At 44.0% G+C, this 27,955-nt stretch overlaps 3 protein-coding genes across 4 annotated transcripts in view; 1 reads left to right on the forward strand and 2 right to left on the reverse strand.

Moving 5' to 3' along the window:
• mlxip (MLX interacting protein) overlaps positions 1-14,937 on the reverse strand; it is a 26,903-nt gene extending 11,966 nt beyond the window's left edge. The window contains exons 1-7 of the mRNA XM_080852899.1: positions 14,424-14,937; positions 6,127-6,233; positions 4,454-4,539; positions 4,052-4,135; positions 3,197-3,238; positions 2,647-2,887; positions 285-362 (exon numbers count right to left, since the gene is read on the reverse strand). Coding sequence (XP_080709025.1) covers positions 285-362; positions 2,647-2,887; positions 3,197-3,238; positions 4,052-4,135; positions 4,454-4,539; positions 6,127-6,233; positions 14,424-14,737 — 952 coding nt within the window. The 5' untranslated portion in view covers positions 14,738-14,937. The remainder of the gene's footprint in view (positions 1-284; positions 363-2,646; positions 2,888-3,196; positions 3,239-4,051; positions 4,136-4,453; positions 4,540-6,126; positions 6,234-14,423) is intronic.
• Positions 14,938-16,316: 1,379 nt separating this feature from the next.
• unga (uracil DNA glycosylase a) lies at positions 16,317-21,543 on the reverse strand. Of its 2 annotated transcripts, XM_080852962.1 has the most exons (7): positions 21,407-21,543; positions 20,389-20,583; positions 19,985-20,080; positions 19,446-19,543; positions 18,565-18,653; positions 17,676-17,854; positions 16,317-17,185 (listed from the first exon to the last, which is right to left on the reverse strand). In XM_080852962.1, exons 1-7 carry the CDS (start codon positions 21,497-21,499, stop codon positions 17,045-17,047), a joined length of 891 nt encoding a protein of 296 aa, XP_080709088.1. In that variant the 5' UTR covers positions 21,500-21,543; the 3' UTR covers positions 16,317-17,044. The 2 variants fall into 2 exon arrangements, with proteins under 2 accessions (XP_080709088.1, XP_080709087.1); XM_080852961.1 differs by lacking the exon at positions 21,407-21,543 and having other exon boundaries at positions 20,389-20,792.
• On the forward strand, positions 21,539-26,976 carry alkbh2 (alkB homolog 2, alpha-ketoglutarate dependent dioxygenase; the record flags this gene model as incomplete). The annotated part of the gene is given in 6 exon segments (XM_080852963.1): positions 21,539-21,561; positions 21,563-21,585; positions 21,588-21,629; positions 21,870-22,154; positions 24,517-24,715; positions 26,673-26,976. Coding segments are annotated over 6 exon segments (876 nt in total).
• Between the last annotated feature and the right edge of the window lie 979 nt (positions 26,977-27,955).

Genomic DNA, 27,955 nt, shown 5'->3' on the forward strand with positions numbered 1-27,955 from the left:
GACTAGGCCTGATCAATAATCAGTATACCAGCTCACCTACTGCATGAGACTAGACCTGATCAATAATCAATATACCAGCTAACCTACTGCATGAGACTAGGCCTGATCAATAATCAATATACCAGCTAACCTACTGTATGTGACTAGACCTGATCAATAATCAGTATACCAGCTAACCTACTGTATGTGACTAGACCTGATCAATAATCAATATACCATCTAAGCAGTTGCATAAATTGATCCATGTTTGAGTATTCATATTCATATATGGGTGGAGCACGTACCTTGCCAGGGCTCGTCCGTGAAGTCTGGCTGCAGTGGGATGAGGCCTGGCTGGATCATGTCTGCGTTCCCCGCATGGGCTGCAATGGGGGAGGGGGGCACACACACACACACACACACACACACACACACACACACGGGAGGGGAACACAGGGTTTACACCATGCACATTGCACACTCACTTCTGCACTCCTGCCCTGCATTTTTTTGCATTTTACCTCTCACTTTACTTTTGTATATACACTCTTTTTTTATACATCCATACTGTGTTATATCTATAGTACTATTGTTATGTGTAGTACTTAGTGTGTTTCTATGTTCTATGTTTTCTGTTATGTGTAGTACTTACTGTGTGTGTATGTATGTTTTTTTATGTTTTTATGTTTACTGTATGCATCCATACACCAGAGCAAATTTCAGGTAGGCGTACACCTACTTGACAATCAATCTGTTTCTGATTCTGATTCACTCTGAGAATAGGCCTACACTCATGGTGCATGACATCAACATTTGTGCTACTATAACTAATTCAAAACAGACGTCAATCCTATACTTTTTGAAAGGGAAATCTGGGATTTATGATTGATCCTTCCATCCCAGGACGGTGCCGGTAACAATGCATGTTGAAACTATTTGATCAAATATTACTCCTAAAGATAATATAATAACCAGCAGCTTGTGATAAAAAAAAAATAGTTACTTGAGTAATTCTTCAGAAGTTTGACTGATCTATGTTAACCGGTTTGTTTTTGGCCATAGTGGACACCAGTTGTACCAGTGTGTGTTTAACTTGTGCTGGACGCAAAACAATGGTAACCATGGTAACCCTCAATTTAACTCTGAATAAAAATAAAATAAAAAAAGAACTTCTTTCACCTGATCGGAAGTTGGAAAAAACACTGTTGATGGCCACAGCAACATCTACCATATCATCTTCAGAGCCTCTGAAGTAAGTTAACCTTCCATAAGTATTTAAGTTCATTTTGATCATATCAAATCATCAGTCAGTGACTTTCAGATCCAATCAACCGATTAAACTAGTAAGGCTAATATCAATCTTTGCAAACGTCTTTGGAAAAACTGTCACAGTCAACTTAAGTCACACATTAAGAGTGCAAACATATCACGTACAAGTTGGGTTGACCAGGGCACAAAGACCAATCCAATCCATGCGTTAAAATCATTTTGTCTGAGTGTGAGCTTGTATTTTCCCGATTTCTGACATGCCATGATGTGCTTGTTTCTTGTGAAAGCAAGCAGTGGGTTTTACCTCAGATTAGAAAAGTGTGCTTGACGGATAATCTTTTGTAAATTGCTGTTATCTTTGTTTAACTACAAATTCCGTTTCAGTGAAAACAAAGATTAGAAGATTAAACTGGCTTATAACACTCGCACTGCTGGGGGGGGGGGGGGGGGGGAGCTCACAGCTGGCAGCTACAAAACACCAGAGTTTCCCAGGGTGCACTGCTACAAAAAAACTGATTTTCCCAGGGTGCACTGCTACAAACACCGGCGTTTCCCAGGGTGCACTGTTTTGCCTTCACCTCCCCACATTTGCACAGGGATTACAGAGCACATGGGAAAGTCAACAAATAAACAGAGTGACACTCAAAACCATCTGTTGTTATTGCTGACACCAACTGTGTAGTGGTCCCTGGAGAATAATACCAAGAAGTGAGTTGTTGCGTGTGTGTGTGTGTGTGTGTGTGTGTGTGTGCGTGTGTGTTTGTGTGTGTGTAGTGAGTGTCTGTGTGTGAGTGTTTGTGTGTGTCAGTGTGCGTGTGCGTGTGCGTGTGCGTGTGCGTGTGCGTGTGGGCAATATGAATCATCTGGACTCTGCCACTGTGTGGGCGGACCATTAAAAGCGGTGTGTGTGTGTGTGTGTGTGTGTGTGTGTTTTGTGAACTTGAATTTCCCATCATAATTTGAGCAAGATCTGCTCAATAAAATAAACCAAGAAGTGAGTTGTTTTAAAACTTCCAAATATCTCTCAAGAGGCACTTCACAACCACTAATCAAGTTCCTTCCAACTTCCTTTAAACCTAATGGCCCTGGAGAGTAAATATGGCCCCAGCCATAGTGTGGCAGTGTGGGAGTCAGATGTTGCAGTGTTGGGGTGTGTTGATGTGTGTTGGTGTGTGTGTGTGTGTGTGTGTGTGTTGGGCTGAGATGTTGCAGTGTTGGTGTGTGTGTGTGTGTGTGTGTGTGTGTGTTGGGGTGAGATGTTGCAGTGTGTGTGTGTGTGTGTGTGTGTGTGTGTTGGGGTGAGATGTTGCAGTGTGTGTGTGTGTGTGTGTGTGTGTGTGTGTGTGTGTGTGTGTGTGTGTGTGTGTGTGTGTGTGTGTGTGTGTGATGTTTGCTCACCGATCTCTCGGGGGTTGGGCCAGGGGATAGGCTGGTGGGATGCCAGCGTGGAGAACAGCGTGTCGGAGAACTCGGACATCAGCACGTCCATGTCGATGAACGGATCCATCTCCATGGGAACGGGCGAGTCGTGGCTTTTCCGGTTGCCGCGACGACCAGTGGATGCCGCCTCGTCGTCCTGGCACATACGGAAGGGGTCGGGGAAAACGTCCCCAAACAGGGAATACTGCTCCTCCCCCCCCTGCGGACGAAGCCAGGACATAACAAGCAGTCAGGCGGGATGTGTGTGTGTGTGTGTGTGTGGGTGTGTGTGTGGGTCTGTGTGGGTGTGTGTGTGTGGGTCTGTGGGTGTAGGGGTGTGGGTGTGGGCGTGTGTGTGTTTGTGTGTGTGTGTTTGTGTGTGTGTGTTTGTGTGTGTGTGTTTGTGTGTGTGTGTTTGTGTGTGTCTGTGTGTGTGTGTGGGGGTGTGGGTGTGGGTGTGTGTGTGTGGAGGGGGACGGCACGTGCAGATATATACAAACCCCCCAATAATGATGGGAGAGATAGTTACCCCGAGGAGATTGGAGAGGTCATCATCCTTGTGTCGCTGCAACTGTAGGCGAGCGAAGAAAGGAAAATAATAAAATTATATAATTACGTCTTTTACACATTTTACAGAGTGAAGCAAATCAACGGGTATGTCGAGGAGTTCCTGAACCTGTGCAAAACACACATTAGAAGGATGTAATACATAAGAGCTCTACGGTGTCTATGCTAACCTGAATATTGAAAAAAAAAAAAAAAAACTTAAAGAAAACAATGTGACATCACTTCCTGCCTGGTCCTAACTCTACAGAGCAGAGTTCATGGTCATGGTGTACGTCCCCTTTAACTCTCCAGAGTGACATCACTTCCTGCCTGGTCCTAATTCTCCAGAGCAGAGTTCATGTTCAGGGCGTACTATAGTCCCCTTTAACTCTACACAGTGACATCACTTCCTGCCTATAGTGCTCTTTTACTCTCCAGAGCAGAGCAGAGTTCATGTTCATGGTGTACTATAGTCCCCTTTAACTCTACACAGTGACATCACTTCCTGCCTATAGTGCTCTTTTACTCTCCAGAGCAGAGCAGAGTTCATGTTCATGGTGTACTATAGTCCCCTTTAACTCTTCACAGTGACATCACTTCCTGCCTATAGTGCTCTTTTACTCTCCAGAGCAGAGCAGAGTTCATGTTCATGGTGTACTATAGTCCCCTTTAACTCTTCACAGTGACATCACTTCCTGCCTATAGTGCTCTTTTACTCTCCAGAGCAGAGCTCATGTTCATGGTGTACTATAGTCCCCTTTAACTCTTCACAGTGACATCACTTCCTGCCTATAGTGCCCTTTAACTCTCCAGAGCAGAGCAGAGCCCATGTACGTACCCTCTTCTTGAAGTAGGCTCTCCATTTGTGGTATTCACGTATGACTATCTCTTTCCTCCTCTTCACGTATTTCACTTCAGTTGCCTACAAAATAAGGAGAAGACTTATGAGCAGATGTACGTAAGGTACAGAGAGGAGAGATGAGATGTACGTAGAGAACAGAGAGGAGAGATGAGATGTACGTATGGGACAGAGAGGAGAGAACAGAACAGAGAGGAGAGAGCAGATATATGTATGGGACAGAGAGGAGAGATCAGAATAGAGAGGAGAGATGAGATGTACGTGTACGACAGAGGAGAGATCAGATGTACGTGTGGGACAGAGAGGAGAGATCAGAATAGAGAGGAGAGATGAGATGTACGTGTGGGACAGAGAAGAGAGATCAGAACAGACAGGTCTCACCTCCGCAGATCGGGGCTCATCAGGATCCATGTTGCCATCAAGAGGCGTCTCAAACCGGCACACAGGGGTCTCCCTCCTTTCCACATCTGTGTTGCAAACAAACAAACATACAAATAAACAAACAAACAAACAAAGAGTCAGAGGCTGCAGCCAAAGTCAAAAGTCAAAGTCAAGTCAAAGTTCCTCAAGAGAGATGGGGGTAATCCTAAATTAAGTCAAGTCTATCCTGGCATGGTTCTGGTAAATAGAGTCTGATTAAAGATTGATGGTTCCGGTAAATAGAGTCTGATTAAAGATTGATGGTTTTGGTAAATAGAGTCTGATTAAAGATTGATGGTTCTGGTAAATAGAGTCTGATTAAAGATTGATGGTTCTGGTAAATAGAGTCTGATTAAAGATTGATGGTTCTGGTAAATAGAGTCTGATTAAAGATTGATGGTTCTGGTAAATAGAGTCTGATTAAAGATTGATGGTTCTGGTAAATAGAGTCTGATTAAAGATTGATGGTTCTGGTTAATAGAGTCTGATTAAAGATTGATGGTTCTGGTAAATAGAGTCTGATTAAAGATTGATGGTTCTGGTAAATAGAGTCTGTTTAAAGATTGATGGTTCTGGTAAATAGAGTCTGATTAAAGATTGATGGTTCTTGTAAATAGAGTCTGATTAAAGATTGATGGTTCTGGTAAATAGAGTCTGATTAAAGATTGATGGTTTTGGTAAATAGAGTCTGATTAAAGATTGATGGTTCTGGTAAATAGAGTCTGATTAAAGATTGATGGTTCTGGTAAATAGAGTCTGATTAAAGATTGATGGTTCTGGTTAATAGAGTCTGATTAAAGATCGATGGTTCTGGTAAATAGAGTCTGATTAAAGATCGATGGTTCTGGTAAATAGAGTCTGATTAAAGATCGATGGTTCTGGTAAATAGAGTCTGATTAAAGATCGATGGTTCTGGTAAATAGAGTCTGATTAAAGATTGATGGTTCTGGTAAATAGAGTCTGATTAGAGTTTGATTACGGCACCGTAGGTCCGTTCAGGCATCTCTATGACCCTTCATGGCAGGAGCAATGGAGGCCGATTACTGCAACAGTACAAAGCTTTGTGTGTTTAGTTTTTACCAACGTCATAGTCTTGCCTGAAGGACACCTGAGGGTCAAAACTTTGCATGCTCTGCCAAAACATAGAAGATTTGTCCTGATGAAAATGGCATGGAAAACCACCACTGACCCATACTGCAGTTCAGACAGTCTTTCGTTGCCTTAATCTGCAGTTAGGCAACAGGCTAGTTTGCTAGCAATGAAAAGCTAACCAGACACTTTTAGGTCCAGTTTTTGGCCCATGTTGATGACAGCATTGGCCAGTTTTGGCCCGCGTAGATGACACCATTGGCGCGCACCATGACCAATCCATCAACCTTACTGGAGAGGGGTTCAGCCGTGACCACAGGCGTGTTATCTAGGACAGAGGTGTTCTTACACGCTTATAGCAGCTGTGGCCACAGGCGTGGACTCTAGGATAAAGGGGTTCTTATAGCAGCCATGACTACAGGCGTGTACTCTAGGATAGAGGGGTTCTTATAGCAGCCATGACTACAGGCGTGTACTCTAGGATAGAGGGGTTCTTATAGCAGCCATGACTACAGGTGTGTACTCTAGGATAGAGGGGTTCTTACACTGAATGTACCAGGCCCTCCAGATGGCGTTGTTGAGGCGTATTTTGTCTCTCCACTGGAGTTTGAGTCCTTTGAAGTTTTTCCATTTTGGCGATACCAGTTTCCCACTGTGGAGAGACACACAGATGGCCAGATTATTACACAATGGTCAGATTATTACACAATGGTCAGATTATTACACAATGGTACATAGACAGCTGAAACCAAGAGTGAATTGTTTAGAAAAACAATACGGGCTACCACTATATTTGGGTTGCTTCTGAAAATTGAAAAAAAAAATTCATGACATGTCTTCACACTCACCTGAATGAATGGGCAAGTTAGGTTAGCACTTTAAGTCAACTTTAACATTTTATTTTCCACTTTAAATTTAATTTTTATTGATGGTACACAGTCGAGTGAAGGGGACACACCAGCACATCCCATAATTGGTCGGGCAGCAGTTTGTTCCCCAGGGTGAGGCAGTCAACGGAGAGTTTTTCCGCGACATCCTGCGGTGTCTGAACATGCGGCGCAAACGACTTGAACTGTGGCAAGACGGCCACTGGATGCCATGACGACAACACACCTGCTCTGGGTGCCATGACGACAACACACCCGCTCTGGGTGCCATGACGACAACACACCCGCTCACAGTGCGCTGAAACTGCACGAGTTTACTAGCAGTAACAACATAGTTCTTGCTCCAAATCCGCACTACTCGCCGATATTTGGGGGGCGCCATTTTGACTCCGGCGCAAATCGCATGCATGACGCGTTGACAGAATGGGACATTTGTCGAGCGTTCCCAGCATGCCAGGACCACTGAGAGGGCTGTATCGCTGCACAATGACAATGAAGTGATAGACCACTGCTCTCCCATGCCCACATTCACAGCTGAAGTGCCCTTGAGCAAGGCACCTAAACCCGATCACTGCTCCCCGGGCACCGCCAATGGCAGCTCACTGCTCCGGGTTAGTGTGTAACCTCACTTCACTGTGTGTGTGTGTGTGTGTGTGTCACTTCCCTAGATGGGTTAAATGCAGAGGTGAATTTCGGAGTGTGTGTGTCAACCTCTGCCATAGAGAGGACTTTCACTTTTTCACTTTTTCACTTTCAATGCAACTTCTTTGAAAGAATGGTCAAATCAGATATGTTTCTGGCTTCTTTATAGGCGCAGTCCTTGAACTTTTTGATCGCACCTCGTATATTAGATAGGCGCTCGGAAATGAATATCAAACCACTTTCCAGACAACAATTACAAGCGTAGTTATTCTGAAAACGTTACATTTTGGCATCAGCTTCTATTTATGCTAAATCAGTTCCATCCAATTGGCCACTGCACTACCAGTCCCAACTGAACATCACCAAGGAGAATAGGCTATGTGGTTGTATGTTTGTCTTGTAAGATTCACACACAAACTGAACATCTCTGAAAGGCAGAAACCTGCGGTTTGTGTAAAACAAATTAAAAACGACACAACATGAGTAACACATATTGTCACCAGACCAAAAGGGCGGGCAGACACACACCCACACATCTTCAGACAAAGCAAGCTCTTATCAGGAAGTCTATAAAATTGTAATGACATGATATGGTTACTGCCTGTACTATAAAACTGAATATGTAACTTCAGACATTGAGAACTTAACCCTGATTGGGTATCACTCATCCACACAAAATGACCTCCAACGGAGCAACAATCAGTCAGAGCACCCCTTGCAGAAGCTGTACACACAGACACAGACACAGACACAGACACAGACACACACACACACACACACACACACACACACACACACACACACACACACACACACACACACCTCAGGATTACTTCTCTTCACATGGTCACACTCTCAGCAGGGCTTCACAGAGGATTAACAAATTGCTTAATAACTATTGATTGGAGTGTAATTAACATTAATGGGGGGGGGGGTCATGAAGACACACAGCTTTGTGTGCTTCACAACCACACATTCAGAGTTGAATACGAACACAAACACACACACACACACACAAACCAACATCTCTGTTGAATACGAACACACACCCTTCAATACAAAGTTCAAATATGATCAACAACAGCAGAACAACACTGTGTGTCCTGTGAAGAGTGTGTGTGTGTGTGTGTGTGTTGTGTTGTTGTGTCCTGTGGAGAGGCATAACATTTCATTTGTATCATTCCCTAAGAAGAGACACTTTCTGTGGCCCCCAGTCAGCTCAGCTGTGTCTGGAGCAGGTTTACATAACTGGTCGCTGCCTCAGAAATGCAATCACACAACCTTTCCAGGAAAACAGATATACTGAATAAGCAAGGTCACAGCAATGCCATGGGGGGGAGGGGGGGGGGCACACAGCACTTCAGCACACACACACACACACTCCAGCCCAGCACAGCACAACATAGCACAGCACAGCACACACACACAGCACACACACACTACAGCACAGCACAGCACAGCACAGCACACACACACTACAGCACAGCACAGCACAGCACACACACACTCCAGCACAGCACAGCACACACACACTACAGCACAGCACAGACACACTACAGCACAGCACAGCACACACACACTCCAGCACAGCACAGCACAGACACACTACAGCACAGCACAGCACACACACACTCCAGCACAGCACAGCACACACACACTACAGCACAGCACAGCACACACACACTCCAGCACAGCACAGCACACACACACTACAGCACAGCACAGACACACTACAGCACAGCACAGCACACACACACTCCAGCACAGCACAGCACAGACACACTACAGCACAGCACAGCACACACACACTCCAGCACAGCACAGCACACACACACTACAGCACAGCACAGCACACACACACTCCAGCACAGCACAGCACAGCACACACACACACACACACACACACACTACAGCACAGCACAGCACAGCACACACACACTCCAGCACAGCACAGCACACACACACTACAGCACAGCACAGCACACACTCCAGCACAGCACAGCACACACACACTACAGCACACACACACACACACACACACACACACACACACACACACACAGCACACACTCCAGGACACACACACACACACACAAATCTCATTCTTGGCTATCAGCAACCCGATTTCTAGAAACACATTAAAAACACAGGCAATGCAAATAATCTGTCTCCCTCTCTCATGATCTAAATGTATGAACAACAGCCTAAAGTCCCTCTTCCCACGGTTTGAGGCTACGTGGTGAACATGTGATAGATACGCCTTCAGAGGAACCCACGTGAAGATGTGTTATTATGCAGAAAATGGGCTTTGTCTGCTAGTCTCACACCCACTTAATAAACGGGACGCACAGGGACTGCACATTCACATAAAACACACACACACACACACACACACACAAAATGAAGATAATATGTACACCCTTTTAGGACACGCCTCTCTTTCTCAGTCTCTCTCTCACACACACACACACACACACACACACACACACACACACACGCACACACACACACACACACGAGGTTGTGTAATGACAGGGTTTAACTCAAAATTCCAAGATGATGCAAAGGTTGTCTACGCAAACAAACACACCCTCCAAACGATCCCACACACACACAACTGATAACAGACTCTCCTCAGAAAACGATTCTCTTTCTATTCTGTCTGACTCACAGAGACAGACACACACACACAGACACACACACACAGACACACACACACACACACACACACACACACACACACACAATAACATCAGCATTTCATCTCCCTTTGCACTCCACTTAAACACTTAATCTAATCCAAGGACTCTTCAGGATATCAGTGTCAGCCTCCCGTCATGGCCCCCCCCCCCCCCCCCCCCCCCCCCCCTGCCAACAGCTAACGCCACACAACTCTTCCTGTCAGGGCACGGCGATGCCCACATGTGCCACCTCAGCAGCTCCCGCCTGGCATCACGCCAGGACTGGCAGAGTGGCATGGGCATGCCTACGCCGTAGGGTTGACGATGCCTGCCAGGTGGTGACGGGCAGAAGGGCTCAGCAAGCAACAGGAGTCAAGCTCAAGCACACACACACACACACAATCATGTGAACGCTCCACACACACACACACACACACACACACACACACACACACACACACACACCACTATCATGTGAACACTCCATTAATCAAGGGCCTCTCCAGGATCCCCACTCGTATACACACACACACACACACACACACACACACACACACACACACACATCATGTGAATGCTTCATTAATCAAGGGTCTCTCTAGGAGCCCCACTCGTGCCAACACGCCTGGGTTTCAGAGCTCCCTTTAGAAACTGCGTAGGAAAGATTATTTAGGTTAATAAACTTCAGAGAACATAAAAGGCTCTCTTAAGTGCAGATGATATGATTTGGAGAGTGTATGAGTGAGTGTGTGTGTGTGTGTATGAGAGGAGTGTGTTGCAATGTTTGTTGTAAGTGCATTGTTTATATGTGTAATCTGGACAGTACCTTTCGGAGACAAAAAGCTCAAAAACAGGCCTGACCTTGGCATCTCCACAGTAAAAAGAATGAGAGTTCTTTGAGAACTGGGTTAGGGGTTTACCTCACAATATCCATTCTTGTACGGAGAAAGAAAACAAAAAATATTTTTCCTTGTACAACATAACGTGGGCAGCAGACCAGCCCTGCGGATCCTGCCCTACAACCTTTGCAGTGACATTTCCAAAGGCTCACCACCAACCCAAACCCTGCAGCACACACACACACACACACACACACAGACACAGACACAGACACAGACACAGACACAGACACAGACACAGACACAGACACACACACACACACACACTTCCCAAAGCTCACCACCAACCTAGACCCTGCAGCTCTATGGGGCAGCCGTGGCCTACTGGTAAGGGTTTCGGCATGGAAACCGGAGGAGGGTGGCCGGTTCGATCCCCGACCAGTAGGAAAAATGTGGGCGGGGGAAGTGGTAGAGCACTGCTCTCCCATGCCCACATCCACGGCTGAAGGCTGAAGGCACCTAACCCCGAACACTGCTCCCCGGGCACACACATCCTGATTTCCTTTTCCTCTTTACTAAAAGTCACAACACTGGCAAAATAACGAGGGCTTGCACACTTGTTTTACCCTAGACGCAAACACCACCTCAGGTTTAGGGGAGATTACCTGCCCATTGGACAGAAGGTTGGCCGGTCAAAAGTGCCACGCAGGCTTCACGCCATGTGTGTGTGTGTGTGTGTGTGTGTCTGTGGGAGAGGGATTAGTGTATTTGGGTGAGTGCATATGGTTATATTTAGATCGTTCTGGAATGAAAAGGCAGCCCCACGTTCTCTGGATGCCCCGAGATGTGATCCTCAGTGAGTGTGTCTGTGTGTGTGTGTGTGTGTGTGTGTGAGAGTGCTACCCTCCCTGCTGACCAGAAACCCAATGCCTAACTCCAGGCGAGCAACATCCAGAGACTGGTCTACAACTGTCATAAGGTCACATCTACTCACCCATAACTCAAGGAATCCTTAGGATCATCGTGGGTTTGTGAATGCCTGTGTGTGTGTGTGTGTGTGTGTGTGTGTGTGTGTGTATGTGTGTGTGTGTGTGTGTATACCTGTGTGTGTGTGTGTGTGTGTGTGTGTGTGTGTGTATGCCTGTGTGTGTGTGTGTGTGTTTGTGTATGCCTGTGTGTGTGTGTGTGTGTGTGTTTGTGTATGCCTGTGTGTGTGTATGCCTGTGTGTGTGTGTGTGTGTGTGTGTGTGTGTGTGTGTGTGTGTGTGTGTGTGTGTGTATGCCTGTGTGTGTGTATGCCTGTGTGTGTGTGTGTGTGTGTGTGTGTGTGTGTGTGTGTGTGTATGCCTGTGTGTGTGTGTGTGTGTGTGTGTGTGTGTGTGTGTGTGTGTGTGTGTGTGTGTGTGTGTGTGTGTGTGTGTGTGTGTGTGTATGCCTGTGTGTGTGTGTGTGTGTGTGTGTGCCTGTGTGTGTGTGTGTATCTAAGTACACCTACTGGGATTCTCAACCAAACAGACACTCTGTGTGTTGTAGCTGCAATACGATGTATAGTTCTTGCAAAGGGTTCAAGTCACAGCACAAGTCATACAGAAAATAGGGATGTAAGTGCTGGGCAAAATGGACAACCTTAGATATATTAAATATTTGTACGTGAGGTCAAGTCCTATCCTTTTTGTAGCATACAAACATTCTCTGCTGAAAGCCTTCATTATGTTTCTTCAAAGTTAAAGGCAATGTCAAATATGTCCTTTACCAACCAAATTAAAGTTGCCACGTGTTCAAAGCGGTCTCAATAACAGCACTGATTCAGACACTCCAGTCAGCAAAACAGGACGTGCTATTTTCTACGGAATTGGGGTGAGGTCACAAGAGATGCTTCCTCCTGGCAGTTAAGAGAGTGACCACCATAGACATAGATCTATACATCTATAAATGTCTATGGTGGTCACTGCAACCAATCTGACCTGACCCAAACCCAATATGATTCGTTGGACAACGGAGCTGACAATGTCATTTCTGCGAGGTCGGTGGTGCTCTGGGTTACTCCCAGCTAATCGTATTCATTGATTGCCAAATGATTATCTCACTATTATCACCCTTATCACTTCCCTAAGCATCATAAATTGACTGCTGTGAAAGTTATTTAAACGTGCACAATAAAAGCCATATAAGAGGATGGCACCAATAAAAGTCATTCCTCCCATCAAAAACTCAACTGTCAAAATTCAAAGGCCATTCACTCAGTCATTTGGAAATCAACGGTATCTTATGGGATACCCAAAGTCCCTTCCCGTTTCCCAATGCCACTGGTCGGAACACCTTGCAGAGGTCGTGCCTGAGTTGGTGATGTTATGGCATCCCTCTTCACTCAAGTCAACCTGACCCTAGTATTCTGCAGTCAATACGGCATGGTTAAATGACGCAACCCGTGTCGTACCGTCTGTTCCTCATTCTACAGCGTCCTTAATTTACAGCTCGATAAAGCCGGAATTAATTGGATGAACCAGGTGCTGCAAACAGCCACCTCTAGGCTCTTTTTCTGAGAAGTCTGTCATTTAGATCAATCCACGCGTTTGTTTCTTTTGTAATGTTCACCTGATACTTCAACCCCTTTAGCAGATAACAATGAATGGTAGTTATTATTGTGATATGGGCACATAGGGCCCATGGCGTTGTTATAAGGCAGACGAGGGGGCTGCGTGTCTTTGACAAGGCCACCGGAGGTCAACATACTGAGGGAATCACTGATGTCTGAGCAAAACGAACCAAACTACTGTCTCCAGACGCTATGTGTTGAATGAGAAACCCGTGGCAGCCACGCGAGACAACACAGCCTGTCTTTCGCACATCTCCTCAGGGAGTGCCACAGTTCAGTTATCAGAAGATTGATTAACAACGCAAACATGCTTTGATGAGCAAATTAAAAGTTTGCATTTTCTGCATAAGATACGATACTATCGCATGTGGCCTTTGTTGTAGCATGAAACGGTTGGCACTTTTGAGGATACTTAAGTTAACCCTGAATTAGCCAGCTACCTTCAGCAACTGGCAGCTAGCTAACTTAAACCATTTCTGTCAAATTGCTCGCTTAACATAATTCAATTTGAGCGTCCATCAATTTAGCTAATGTTGGTAACTTTAAGTGGAGTATTGTTGGCCAGGTTAGCTGTGACACGTAACGCGTATGAACCAATCTTGCTAACAAAGCAAAGACATCGATAATGTTGAAAGCTAAACAGGAAATATTCGTTTCCAACTACAGGTTCTTACGCAAGCCATCATTATCAAAAACGCAGATATGTGAGGAAAAGATATAAAACACCTTCGTTGTGAGTAAGACAAACCGTATGTAACCAGTATCTTTAACGTTAACCATCCTAGTTTGATATAAGTTAGTTAACGATAGCTTCTTTTGTCTCAGACAACTGTTCAACAGACAACTGGCTTCTGAGTGTCTTTAAGTGTACTTCTAAGTTACCCAAAGATATCAAATGTTAATGTTATAATTATGTCCAAACTGTTCCATTTAGCCTGCCTATACTCGAAGGAAACGTTATCGTAGCTATCTAACATTAATGTTAATTGAATGTACCTATTCAGTAAAGGGTATGAAGCTATACGTTAGCTAGCGGACTGTTAGCTTCACAAGTAACTTAAAGGACAGTAGATCTTGGTGACGTTACTGGATCACTTTCATAACTGCTATCCTCTAATGTTACAATTAAGAAGAGTTGCTGGCATACGTTAGGCCCATGCACTGTAATGACATATTTGGGACCGATGGCGAACTTACCTGTATGCAAGGGTCATGCATTCGAATAATTTCGTCAAAGATACATCGATGGAAATGTGGGACGTGCTGGTCTTTCCAAAGTGATATGTTTGACAGGTTTGTTTGTTAACCGTGTCGAAGTCATAGCCTTTTTTGGGTGCATGTTCAGCGTGCGGGGTGGACACCATGAAGTGACCGCTGTGAATGATCTGAGTTTCCCGTCCATCAGATCTCTTTAATCCAAGATGTGGTTCCTCTGCATCCGAATCGTCATCTTGTTCTTGCTTAATATTCCTCACAGGCCTCCTGTGTTGTCGTATCTCTCTTAAGGCCATGACTGGGCTAGTTAAGTTTCTCGAGTGCAGCCCTTAGTCTGCATATATAACTTTTTGGAGTCTAAGTAACTTACTTCAGATTACCGACACATGTGGTATTTTTAGAAGTGACTCTACACATTTTCCTCCAACGTATCTGTTATCGCCCCTCTGCTTGCCTTTCAAAATCATCCAACTTTCCAGTTTGACCACACGGTGTTGATTCCTCAACGACCGCTCCACCTACATCGACAGCTTCTTTACTTGAACTGAAAAACTCTCTTGACTTCGTCACAGCGGATCTCATTGTGATTGGACGAAGCCAATGCAACACCCACTGCTATAAATGCTTAAGAAAAGATGAAATCCAACCTTGGCAGGTTAATTTTTTTTTTAAAGCAAGGTAACCTTTATTTACATTTTTTTTAGGGAATTTTTCCTACCTATTTTTTGGTTACTTGGGCCTGTTACATAAAGGCAAATTTGCACTCACACCAAAACAAATATTAGTAGTTACATAGTAGTAGGCCTACAAATATGTAAATGCTCAGTTTGCCAAACCAAAAAGTTTATTATCACGCAGATCCGCATTGTTGTCCATTTATCGCCCTCAAATCTCCAGCTCCTTTCCTATAAATCTTTCCCTTATTTTTTGTTGACAACCCAAACAACACAAAAACTTAGTGTTGCGAAAAGAGTAACTTGGACCTGCGTGGAATTGACTGAAAAAACAATACTTGGGCTACTAAATGCCTTAGTACGTCTGTCATTGTTCAACGTATGATATAAACAATTGCTTATATTTTACGTGATTATAGGTAACCACACAAATTGTATCATTTAATCTTTTCCACTAAATCATTCCATCGGGATATTTCCATGTAACGAATCGACCCAAAAAATGTCCTTAGTAAAAATGTATGTCGTACAGTATACACCAATGTGACCAAATGTTTTGAGTATTGTTTTTCTGCACAATGAGAACTCTATGGGCAAACTGCTTCCATGTCTTTACTGATGTGTTCTGTGTCTGTATTGATATTTTATTTGTATCGATATCCTGGGTACCTGCTGGAGAACTTTTCCCTTCCTCAAATTGAAGTACCTACCAACTTTGCTGAACCGCAATCGACTGTATCATTCCATCAGGCAGGTTTACACTAGGTGAGTGCTTATTTGAATGAACATCGAGATTAATGAAGTACAAGGATGCTAATATCAAAACAAACTTGCAAAGAGCAGACCGTAATGGTCTCGTTGAATGTGTTTCATCACAAAGTACTACATATCACATGGAAGACCTCATCTCAAAGCACTAGACACTGCATATATGACAAGGAATATTGTTATTAATTAATTAATTAAAATTAATATTATTATTAAGGCCTATCTGCACAGCAGTACCACAATGGAATCCCTGCTGAAGTTTTTTACCCTTAGAAGACATCGTCATATGGATAGATCCGTAGACCCACAATTCCAGCATTTATTGTGAGTAAGCACTAACTACTGATTTCTAATTCACAGTTAGACAGTGTAATGTGTAGACAGTGGCAGAGCCTCCAGATGTTTTGTAGATCAACATAATTTATTGGTAACACGGAGAGCAATAGGGGAAAAAAAACACACAACCAAATAGCTTGAAATTGAAATATTTACAGTGAAAAGACAAGAGGGGAAAAAAGGTGTTAATAACAATATAATACTACTGGCATGAAGGGCCTCATAGGAACTTGTAAAGCAGAGAGGTCTTGTTAGTGTTGAAATATCTCCACGGAGATGGATGGGAAGTTCCAAGCAGACACAGAATGTAACCAGGTAAGAGGTGCTTCCCCTGGGACGGTCTTTAGGTAAGGAATGAAAACATTCCAAAATGTGTGAAAGTGCTCTGATATACTAAGCTGAACAACAACAACAACAGTACGTTCTGAGTGTAACTTGAAAGACATGGGCATACCATTATGCATGAAATAACAGAGCCTAAAAAGGGGGAACGTGCGGTCTTCACTGAAAGACTTAACTCAGTAACTTGACTGATCGCTGGTTTCTCTAAAAGACAAACTAGCCACGGTGACTTTTAGAGGATAGTCCAGTCAATAGGCTTCCTTCCAGACTTCTTCCTAAGACTGGATAGCTTACGTAACACCACCAAATAGCACTAGTAGATGAGTGTTCACAAAAATGTACAATTGCAATGTAATGTGATTGGTTTATAAACTCCATTAACAGTATGGTCTTATGGCACGTTACAGAAACCCTAACGCTTTCAAGAGCAGGCAATGTATTTATGAGTCACAAACACAAAATTAAACCGTGCCAAGGTGACTTTTAGAGGGCAGTCCAGTCGATGGGCGTCTTCCCAGCCTTCTTCAGCAGCTCATTGGTTCTGGAGAAGTGCTTGCAGCCGAAGAAGCCTCTGTGGGCCGACAGTGGAGAGGGGTGAACGGCCTGCAAGACGTGGTGGCGCTTCTGCTGGGCGGCCATTTTAAAGAAGAAAACACAAGACACGGACAAAACAACACGATTACAAACATTCTTACTATTCTACCGACATGCAAGTCTACATTCTTACTAGTCTACTAACATGCAAGTCTCAGTTCAGGCTTTTATGTTCAGGCTATTATGTGTATATTATGTTCAGTATAGCTCATGTAGGTATGTGTATCTGTTTAGTATGTGTATTTATGTTTAGTATCTATATTGTATATTTATCTAGTAGGCCTATTTTGTCTTTCATAGGTATATCTTATGTTAAGTACTTATTGTTATGATATGTAATGTTATATCATGTGGAGTACTTGTGTATGTTATGTTATGTTATGTCTTGTTATGTTATGGTAGTGTGGTACGGTGTCCTGTCCTAAGAATTTCAGTGCCCAGTCCGACTGTTGTTATGTGCAGCTGACAATAACTGACTTGACTTGACTTGACTTGTCTACATTCATACTTAGAGTCCAACCTTATTAATGGCCGCCCCCTTCTTCTGGGCATAGGCACCCCACAGCATGAACACTAGTCCGTCCAGATTGGTACTGAGCCACAGGATCACTGCATCAGTGAACGTCTCCCAACCCCGATCCTTGTGGGAGTTAGCCTGGTGTGCTCTCACTGTCAGCACAGCATTGAGCAGAAGCACTCCTACAGACGAAAAAAGAGACTCGTATGCATTTAGTCATTTAGTAGACGCTTTTGTCCAAAGCGACGTACAAGGGAGAGAACAATCAAGCTAAGAGCAATAAAACCTGGTGGAACAATAAATACTGCTTATTTTTTTTTCAAAAAAATAGAAAACGACAGAAAGAAAGAGAGGTGCGGGCCTGTCACTGCTTAAGCGCAAGTTAAGCCAAGGTGCCAATTAGGAAGGCACCTTGCATATGCATGTCGACAGTCTCCCCACATTCATTAATATTCCCCGACAAGGGAAGATACCCATTCATAGCTTACGTAACACCACCACATAGCACGTGTAACAGATGGATGAGTGTTCACAAAAATGTACAATTGCAATTTAATGTGATTGGTTTATAAACTCCATTAACAGTATGGTCTTATGGCACGTTACAGAAACCCTAACACCTTCAAGAGCAGGCAATGTATTTATGAATCACAAACACAAAATGAAAAGAATGAAAAAACAAAAACAAAAAGATTTTTAATGTTGCAATGGCAAATTTAAATTGTGATTTCAGCCCTGTTTGAGAAACTGCACCTATGAGTAACAGCTGAATTGTGTGGATGTTAATGCGTGGATGTTAATGTGCGGACGTTAATGTGCGGATGTTAATGTGCGGACGTTAGTGTGCGGACGTTAATGTGCGGACGTTAATGTGTGGCTACTGTATTCATACCTTGTTTGGCCCAGCCTGTCAAGTCACCGTGTCGGGGATGCTGGAAGCCCTCGATGTCAGTGCCGAGCTCCTTATACATGTTCTCCAGGCTGCAAAGAGACACAGTCAAACACATCAGAGCACAGCTCCTTATACATGTTCTCCAGGTTGCACAGAGACACAGTCATCAGAGCAGAACCAGGCCAGGGGTCACCAGGTCACTGACTTGTCAGGTGTCAATTTTTTTACAGAAAAACCTAATCCTGGTGCATATAATCATGCATAAACAAAGCTGCATTCTTCCAACACATAAAAGAAGGTACACTGCATAATGGTTGGTGAGCCCATTACTTGTGTGTGCGCATTCCTGCAGGTATGAATTCTCTCTACCTACATGCATGCTTATACACGAATGCAATAAAGAGAGGCCTTTTTTGCTGTTATTACGTGATTGCTCAAGCACATATTGTTGTTCTCGAACTCTACCAGAGTGATCGCAACAGCATGACGCAATCGAAACTGTTCTATTTAAGTCTTCTTTTTATTGTTCCATCTGCTTTTTGGCACTACTTCTGCTAGTGCTTGAGATATCAACACCGCTCTAAACCTGACACATCTGACCTGTTCCAATGCATGTATATAAGCCTTAAAAGAATGCCTACCTGATGAAAACATGTATATAAGCCTTAAAAGAATGCCTACCTGATGAAAACATGTATATAAGCCTTAAAAGTATGCTTACCTGATGGAAACATGCATATAAGCCTTAAAAGAATGCCTACCTGATGGAAACATGTATATAAGCCTTAAAAGTATGCTTACCTGATGGAAACATGCATATAAGCCTTAAAAGAGTGCCTACCTGATAAAAACATGTATATAAGCCTTAAAAGTATGCTTACCTGGGTGGGGATTTGACAGGTTTCTGCACACTAAAGCATAGTCCATGAGCCTGACCTGGCCCATGGTATGGGTCCTGTCCCAATACCACAACCTTCACCTGTAAGAGATACAGAGACAAACAAGTAGACATACAGAAATCACAGCCTACCCAATGTTTTCATTTCATAAATCCCCCCCATGTCTAACAGACACACAAACAATGAATGCATACAGTCACAGTTTAATAATTTTCCAACTGTACACTTGAAGCGTAAATATAAATGTTGGTGTGTATGCATTTAGCAGTCATTAAGCAGATGCTTTTGTCCAAAGCAACGTACATGGGAAGTGCAGGAATGTAACTGCTGTCAGTGCAAGTTAAGTACTAGAATAAGTGCAAGTTGGTAAGGGAGGTGCTCTCTAAAAGAGTTGGGTCTTCTACAGCTTCTTAAAGGTAAAGAGGGACGCCCCTGCTCTGGTAGTGCTAGGCAGCTCTTTCTACCAACGTGGAGGTGTTGTGTATGTGAGTAAGTATAAATGAAGGAGGGGGCTCTCTCACATCTTTAATGTCACACATCTCGGTCCATGTGAAGACCTGGTGTGGAGGAGGGTAGACTGTGTGCTTCTTTCTCTCATCTGCTTCAAATGTCATCAGCTGTGAATGACAGAGAGAACTAACATTCAGAACTTGGTCATCTAGGGCAAACTGAAGACAGACCAGACATCACATGGACAACAAATCTAACACACACACACACACACACACACACACACACAAGATAACTGTCATGTAATAACACCAAAGTATGCGGCAGGCATCACCACATCCACGCTAACTAATGCACACACATACCAGCACACACATCCACGCTAACTAATTCACACACACACACACACACACACACACACACAGAGCAGTAACAGGTGAGAGCCACTCCATGATAATAATGCTGTACCGCTTACCTGTTTGAAGTATGTCTTGGTAAATTCTTTGCTCAAGGCTCTTCGCCAGCTCTCTCCGACGCCATCGGGGGCAGTGTGCGCTATCAGTCTGTCCAGAGCCTCTTGCTTGTTGTGAGCGATACGGTCCAACTGCTCTGGGCTCAACTCAGACGAGGAGCCAGCCGTGTCCGTATCCTCCGTCTTCAGTTTCTTCACCTGTATAATTTTTGTATATTTAGTTAAACTACTGCGTTGTATTACAACTACTTTGACCGAATATAACAGCGCCCTTCGAAAAAATAGGGATCTTAAAGCGGTCATGGCATGGCCACAAGTGAAGGCTACTGAAGCCGGTAAACGCTCGCTTTAACGTTGAAGTTCGAAATGGACTCAAATATAGACTAAGTTTGGTGTCGGTCAAGTTGCAAGAATTGGTCACTGCACGTTAAAGTGAAACTTTAAGTTAGACATCCCCAACACTGGAAGTCACACTGCGAAATGCGTGACAATTTCAATTCGGTCTGAAGACACATGTGACCGGAAACAGAAATCTAGAGAAAGTAGTGCAGTTGTAGCTGATTCAAGCACCGTTGTCATTTACCGAACTGTAATCACATTACAAATTGAGCTCTGCAAATACGCTGCACTGTTCCACGATTGTTTACATGTTGCGTCACGAGTTGAGCCTGCCCATAGACAGAAAAGGTTGTGCCAGAGAGACTGATGCTTCCGGGTTCAAGGGGAGATTCCACTGTTTGAAGATGCACGAGGTTTGTCTAGTAGTCTACTGCGTTCAACACAATGGTCACATTTCTATGTGTTTATATCTGGCTTTGGCAAGAATGTTGCTATAACGTTCATAACAATAACGCGGTCTTGAACTGAATTGGAAACCGTTTACAATCACGTCATGTACGGACAAAGATGGGAAACATAGAATACAGTTCAAATATACTTTATAAATAGGGCAAGAGCCTGTAGGTTATTAACCCACTCTTCATTAATCGGTTGCTAACAAGCCGACACAACATTTACTCACATTCTCATTCGCGTCCTCGTCATCTTCTTCGATAGTCCTCTTTTTTTTCTCGACTGGAGAGAAGAAATTCTTCATGCTTCTCTGTCCAATCATGATGTCTGTGCATGCAGTATTTTACGATGTTTTTGAAGAATGTGTGGAAGAGCTTTTCTCTGTGCCAACTCTCCTGAGGTTTCTCTCGTCCCTGGTACTCCCGCCAAATTGACGTCACTGTTAAGGAGGGGTAATCTCTCTCTGAAAAAAAACAATATATGTATATTTTTGACACCGTGAAACTGATATGTTGATATCCTGCATATGTATTTTGTTGTTTAGTTTATTTTGCATGTTTAATTTTGAAATTCAATTTGTGCGTATATATCTTACAACTTAAATGTGTCTACGAGATGCTGAGCGCGTGATAACGACGCATGCATTTGATCTGAACTAATTCGTCCCGGATATCTTTTAGTGTGTTTAGCAGTCGAAGGGATGGACAAGTTTGTGACACGAAGCAGGAAGAGGCTTGTGGGAGCACCCGATGATTCTTGTCACGGCAAGAAGAGCAGAGAAGCTCCCACGCAAGTACTAGAGGAGGCAGTAGAAGAGGAAGAAGACACCTCACTGCCTACGGAGGAGTTCTCTCAGCCAATCCCTTGGCGGAAAATTGAAGCGGAGGGTCTCGATTGTGACTACAGTCTGTTGTTCAACACAGAGGAGGCTAACGAGCTGTTCAATGCACTTGAGAGGGAGGTTGAGTACTTCACAGGTGAGACCAAATAAAGACCCTACATTTTAGGCTAATGCCCCACTCCGCCCTTCCCTCTTTTTTTTTTAGCTACTTGGTTCCCTTGCTATGTTACATTACATTTGGCATTTAGCAGACGCTTTTATCCAAAGCGACGTAAATAAAGACGAAACAGTACATGAAATGATCATGACGGCTATGATAAATACGGATATGTCCCTTTTATACCGTGCCCCGTAATGGTGGACATTCCATAACAACAGAAACTGATTGAAATACAAATTATACAGATGAAATGATAAATGTAATTAACAGATACAATGATACGAACGGACTAAACTGCTAAATGACAACACTTACATTCTTGAATTACGCACGGCATATGAATGATCGCGAATGAATTGTCCAACAAACTCCTTGATACTCCTCTCTCAGGTCTGCTCTTGACCCACAAACGGCCATAGAAGGGTCGGCCTGTTATAGGCCAGGGAGGGGCTGAGAAGCATGTCCGGACATGCCTTGAGCATGAGCTGACCAAATTAATCTGACCAAATTAATATCTCTCTGTTTACGACCTCCACGGAACCCTGGGGGCAGCTGTCCTCTGCCTGGATCCCAGGCCCCGTTCGTGGCTAGCACAGTTGGGTGCACAGCTGGATGCAGCTGGTGGAGCAGCCTTTGTAACAAACATAGTATTTTCCTTAGCACTCCACTGGATGAAGTCAAATCTGCGCTTTAGTCAATCATCATGTGCAATAATGACGAACAACAGAGTTCGCACTCGAGTTAAATTATTCTACTCTCACATCGCATAGTCACCATTACTCGTTCAACTAGTAGGCTACGCCGCTGAAGATAATAGAAATTAGGCGAATATGATCCCATAATAAATGATATGCTAGTGCATAATGCTGCGGGTAAAATTCCCTATCTGACGTTGTTTATATTAGCCTATAAACTAAGCTACATACAAATGATTAACAACATTTGTTTGGGCTTATTCCAGTTGACTGGATGGAGTTGTGAAGTCTTGTGTGCTCTGTTTACATCTAACGTTACCTGAGATCTATTGACGAGTTGTTGTGAGTGTTTTGTGCTGTGGTGGAAAGTTCCCCTTATCCATTCACTCAGTCCAGACAGGCGAATCTGCCGTGAAGTTTTGCTGATTCACTCAGTCGGGATGAAATGACGACGGTTTGGATATGGGATTTTATTTAGTGCGTCAGGTTTCTGGCTGTCAGCTGACATGCGCCCCCTAAGGGTGGCTTGTGGTAACAACCAACTCTTTGTCTATGATAAGTTATGAAACTTCTGACAGGTTTTTGCTCGTGGTAAATGGAATGAGATTGTAGGCCACGGGTTATAAAGAGAGTAGTGAGTGACGCAGCTAATCGGTTTAATTAGTTTACCTCGTCTGGTGTTAGCAGGTGTGGGACTGATACTATCTGACACTGCACAAGGTGAGAGAATGTGTATGGATGGATTATGAAATCAAGCGGACTAAAGGTACCTGGGCCCTCCCGGGCGTAAGCAGTGTGCACAGCAAAAAGCAACTCACAGTCCAACCACCCTGTACCTACGTCCACCACATCAACACATGATGCAGTACGCTATATTGATGTGTTTGAATGGCCAACAAGCACATTAATGGACTAAAGAAAAAGACACCTGTATAGCCTGCCATACAGGATTGACCAGACTAATACCACAGGCGGTAGCTGTGCCTGTTTGTGTTGTTACTGCCTTGCCACTGACCCAGCCTGACCTTTCACAACCAATCAGACGAGACAGGCTCGCTTCAGGCATCATAGCCTTATTTGTATCACATTCATTTGATTTAATATTCATAAAATGGAAATCTTTTTTTTTGTTTGTTTTGTCATTGTAACTGTATTGCCAGGAATGCTAAAAGAATAAAGAGACATAATCTGAATAATTATAACATATAATAATAATAACATATTCAATCTTTGGTTTAATGCAATTCCCTTAGGTAGATTTTCAGGTATAACCATTGTACAACTGAGTAGACTTAAAACATGTTAATTAACCAGACTTTGGTAAGGAAAAAGGGGTTTTCCAAATCTGAAGATCACTGGTTACTACTAGAGGCCCTCAGAAACCCAGCAATGTGAGCAAATGTAGCCAAGTATGAGCATTCCAAACGCAGCCAGGAGGCAATCACACTTCTTATTCTAAACTAATGTTTTACCTCAGCCAGGAAGATGTTCGGTGATTCATCCATCAGTATGAGCACTGGTCAACTGTGTGCTTTTTAACATGATTTTTTTTTCTTTTCTTCGTGTGTGTGTGTGTGTGTGAGTGCGTGAGTGGTGCTTCTCCTCAGCTATGTGTAATGATATGTATTGTGACTGCTGTTTAGATGACCAGGCGAAAGTGCAGGTGTTTGGAAAGTTCTACTCAGTTCCGCGGAGGCAAGCGACCTACGGTGACGAGGGCCTCCTGTACTCCTTCTCTGGGCTGCATCTGGCCGCTCGACCCTGGACCCCGACGCTGGAAAGCATACGGGATGCCGTCACCAAGGCAACTGGGCACACTTTCAACTTTGTGCTAGTTAACAGGTGAGAGCATACAAACACATACCTCTTGGGATACGTAGTCTGTGACTTAAAGATGCAGTCTGAGACTTAAAGAAGCAGTCTGCGATTCCTTTATTTTGGAAAGGTAGTTGATGTTTGTGTTCAACAGCCAATTAAAGGACCCCCCCTCCCGTACATGCACCTGAAGCACCGTGTTGATTGGCAGAGAATGTTTATGGCCCGGTCCAAGCCATGATGTTTGTTTCCTGTTTACAGAGCCAGGGCTGTGAAAGAGCACCGGAATTTAAATATGAACTGGACACACATCTAGGGCACATGTGTCAAACTCAAGGCCCGCGGGCCTGATAAGGCCGGACAAGCCATTTCATCTGGCCCGCCAGCTCCTCAGAATGTTGCAAAAAGTTCCATTAATTTGAATGAGCAACGGTGAAATTTAATTTGGCTCGTCTTATTTTCCCTAAGGATTAACAAAGTCGCATCTATCTCCTATTAATCTATCTATCAGAGCTGAGAGTTGGTAGCATACGTCAATTAAGGCCCGCAAGCGCAAGCTTTTGCCCCACTGTCCGGCCCTCGACTTTGACCCATTTTTCTTATTTCGGCCCTCTGTGTATTTGAGTTTGACACCCCTGATCTAGAGGATAGTAAGGAGCAATTAGCTGAATTTGACAAAAAGTGTACAGAGTTAGAATCACAAACAGCCTCTGTAAGACTGTGGTTACTTCATCAAACCAAGACAGGTTTCAAGAAATAGCCCTACTTTCCTGTTTAGTATTTTACTTTGTTTCAGAACATTTACCAGGGTATGTTAACATTTAAATCTGTTTTAAATTTACAACACTCTTGATAACATTCGTCTGAAGAAACCATGCATAGACCTTTTCACACCTGCTACTCTCTTATGTATTTCATTAATGTTTGTTCTTGAAATAAATCCATGTACTGTATATTTTAAAACTTCTGCACAGTTTCTGTTGAACTGTTCCTGTTGAACTGTTCCTGACCACTTTCAAATAATTGTGCACTTTGTCATCTTTGGTTGTAGTTTTGCAGAGGTTACCAAAGTTCTGCAGGGCTTACCACAGTTAGGCAAGGCTTACCATAGTTTTTTCCCAACTAGAGAGACCGCTTCCCGGAACCTTAGTCTCATTCCTCATTCGTAACCAGAGAAACGGGGGGTTCCATAATGTAAAGTTCCGTCGTTCCATATTGGTTGGTTGCAGTGTCACAGCTTGGATTGTGACTGACACCAAGGCCTAATTATCATCACAAGAATGTCAGAAATGAAAAACATGTTAGTGTCTAGAGCTGAAAGGTTAGGCCTAGGAGATACCAGTCACGCATCATTCTTCAACACTGCCCCTGGAGCCCCTTGAGGATGCACAAGGACTTCAGGACGGGTTAAAGCAGAAGGACAATTTCACCGGCGTCTCATCAGCATGCTTGTGTGTGTGTGTGTGTGTGTGTGTGTGTGTGTGTGTGTGTGTGTGTGTGTGTGTGTGTGTGTGTCCTGTGTCGCCGCCAAATGCATGTGTGTGGTGTTGTGGGTCCTGCTGTGTGATAGACGCTGGACTCCTTTAAAGCTGGACTGAAAACTTTTTTTATTCAGGAAGGCATTTCTGGCCATGTGTTTAATCTTTTCTGTTATGCTAATGCTAATATTTAAATTGGTTTTCAATTGTATTGTATTATTATAGTTAATTTGTAATATGTAGGCACTCTGAGATTCTTTGGAATGAAAAGTGAGTTAAAAATAAAATGAATTATTATTATTATTATAATTATTATAACCTGTTATAAAAATATCAGGGTTGATACATTATTGAAAATTTCTGTTAAACGACAGAGGAGGAATAAAACAACAAATTACTTTGGAATGACTGGAATCACTTAAATTTCAACAAAATAATTAACTAATCAAATATGTAATAATAAAAATGACCTTGAGTTGACTTTGACGAGGTCTGCCCTCCCACAGGTACAAAGATGGCCGTGACCACATGGGGGAGCACCGTGACGACGAGCGAGAGCTCGACCCCAGCTGCCCCATTGCGTCCGTGTCGTTAGGGGCGACGCGTGATTTTGTGTTCCGCCATCGGAACAGTCGCGGCGCAGCCAGGAGAGGCGGGCCGCCACCTGTGAAACTGGAGCTCGCCCACGGCAGCCTCTTACTCATGAGCGCCCCCACCAACACCCACTGGTATCACAGCCTGCCCGTGCGCAAGAGGTGCCACGAGCCCCGCATCAACCTCACCTTCAGACGCATACTCAAGAAGCTGTGATGGCAGACGCATACTCAAGAAGCTGTGATGGCAGACGCATACTCAAGAAGATGTGATGGCCTCACCTTCAGACGCATACTCAAGAAGCTGTGATGGCAGACGCATACTCAAGAAGCTGTGATGGCCTCACCTTCAGACGCATACTCAAGAAGCTGTGATGGCCTCACCTTCAGACGCATACTCAAGAAGCTGTGATGGCCTCACCTTCAGACGCATACTCAAGAAGCTGTGATGGCAGACGCATACTCAAGAAGCTGTGATGGCCTCACCTTCAGACGCATACTCAAGAAGCTGTGATGGCAGACGCATACTCAAGAAGATGTGATGGCCTCACCTTCAGACGCATACTCAAGAAGCTGTGATGGCAGACGCATACTCAAGAAGATGTGATGGCCTCACCTTCAGACGCATACTCAAGAAGCTGTGATGGAAGCTGTGATAGCCCCGACTTCAGACGCATACTCAAGAAGCTGTGATGGCAGACGCATACTCAAGAAGCTGTGATGGCCTCACCTTCAGACGCATACTCAAGAAGCTGTGATGGCAGACGCATACTCAAGAAGATGTGATGGCCTCACCTTCAGACGCATACTCAAGAAGATGTGATGGCAGACGCATACTCAAGAAGCTGTGATGGCAGACGCATACTCAAGAAGCTGTGATGGCAGACGCATACTCAAGAAGCTGTGATGGCAGACGCATACTCAAGAAGCTGTGATGGCAGACGCATACTCAAGAAGCTGTGATGGCAGACGCATACTCAAGAAGATGTGATGGCCTCACCTTCAGACGCATACTCAAGAAGCTGTGATGGCAGACGCATACTCAAGAAGCTGTGATGGCCTCGACTTCAGACGCATACTCAAGAAGCTGTGATGGCAGACGCATACTCAAGAAGATGTGATGGCCTCACCTTCAGACGCATACTCAAGAAGCTGTGATGGCAGACGCATACTCAAGAAGATGTGATGGCCTCACC

The sequence above is a fragment of the Sprattus sprattus genome, assembly GCF_963457725.1.
Source record: "Sprattus sprattus genome assembly, chromosome: 15".
Taxonomy (NCBI): Eukaryota; Metazoa; Chordata; class Actinopteri; order Clupeiformes; family Clupeidae; genus Sprattus; species Sprattus sprattus.

Excerpts from the sequence above, each read along its gene's own strand:
- unga (XM_080852961.1), bottom strand. The coding sequence starts at position 20,688 with ATGACCGCTTTAAGATCCCTATTTTTTCGAAGGGCGCTGTTATATTCG. Across the intron at positions 20,081-20,388 it reads CCAAGACATACTTCAAACAG|CTGATGACATTTGAAGCAGA; the intron begins GTAAGCGGTACA and ends TGTCATTCACAG. Across the intron at positions 17,186-17,675 it reads AGGGGGCGGCCATTAATAAG|AAGCGCCACCACGTCTTGCA; the intron begins GTTGGACTCTAA and ends GCCGCCCAGCAG.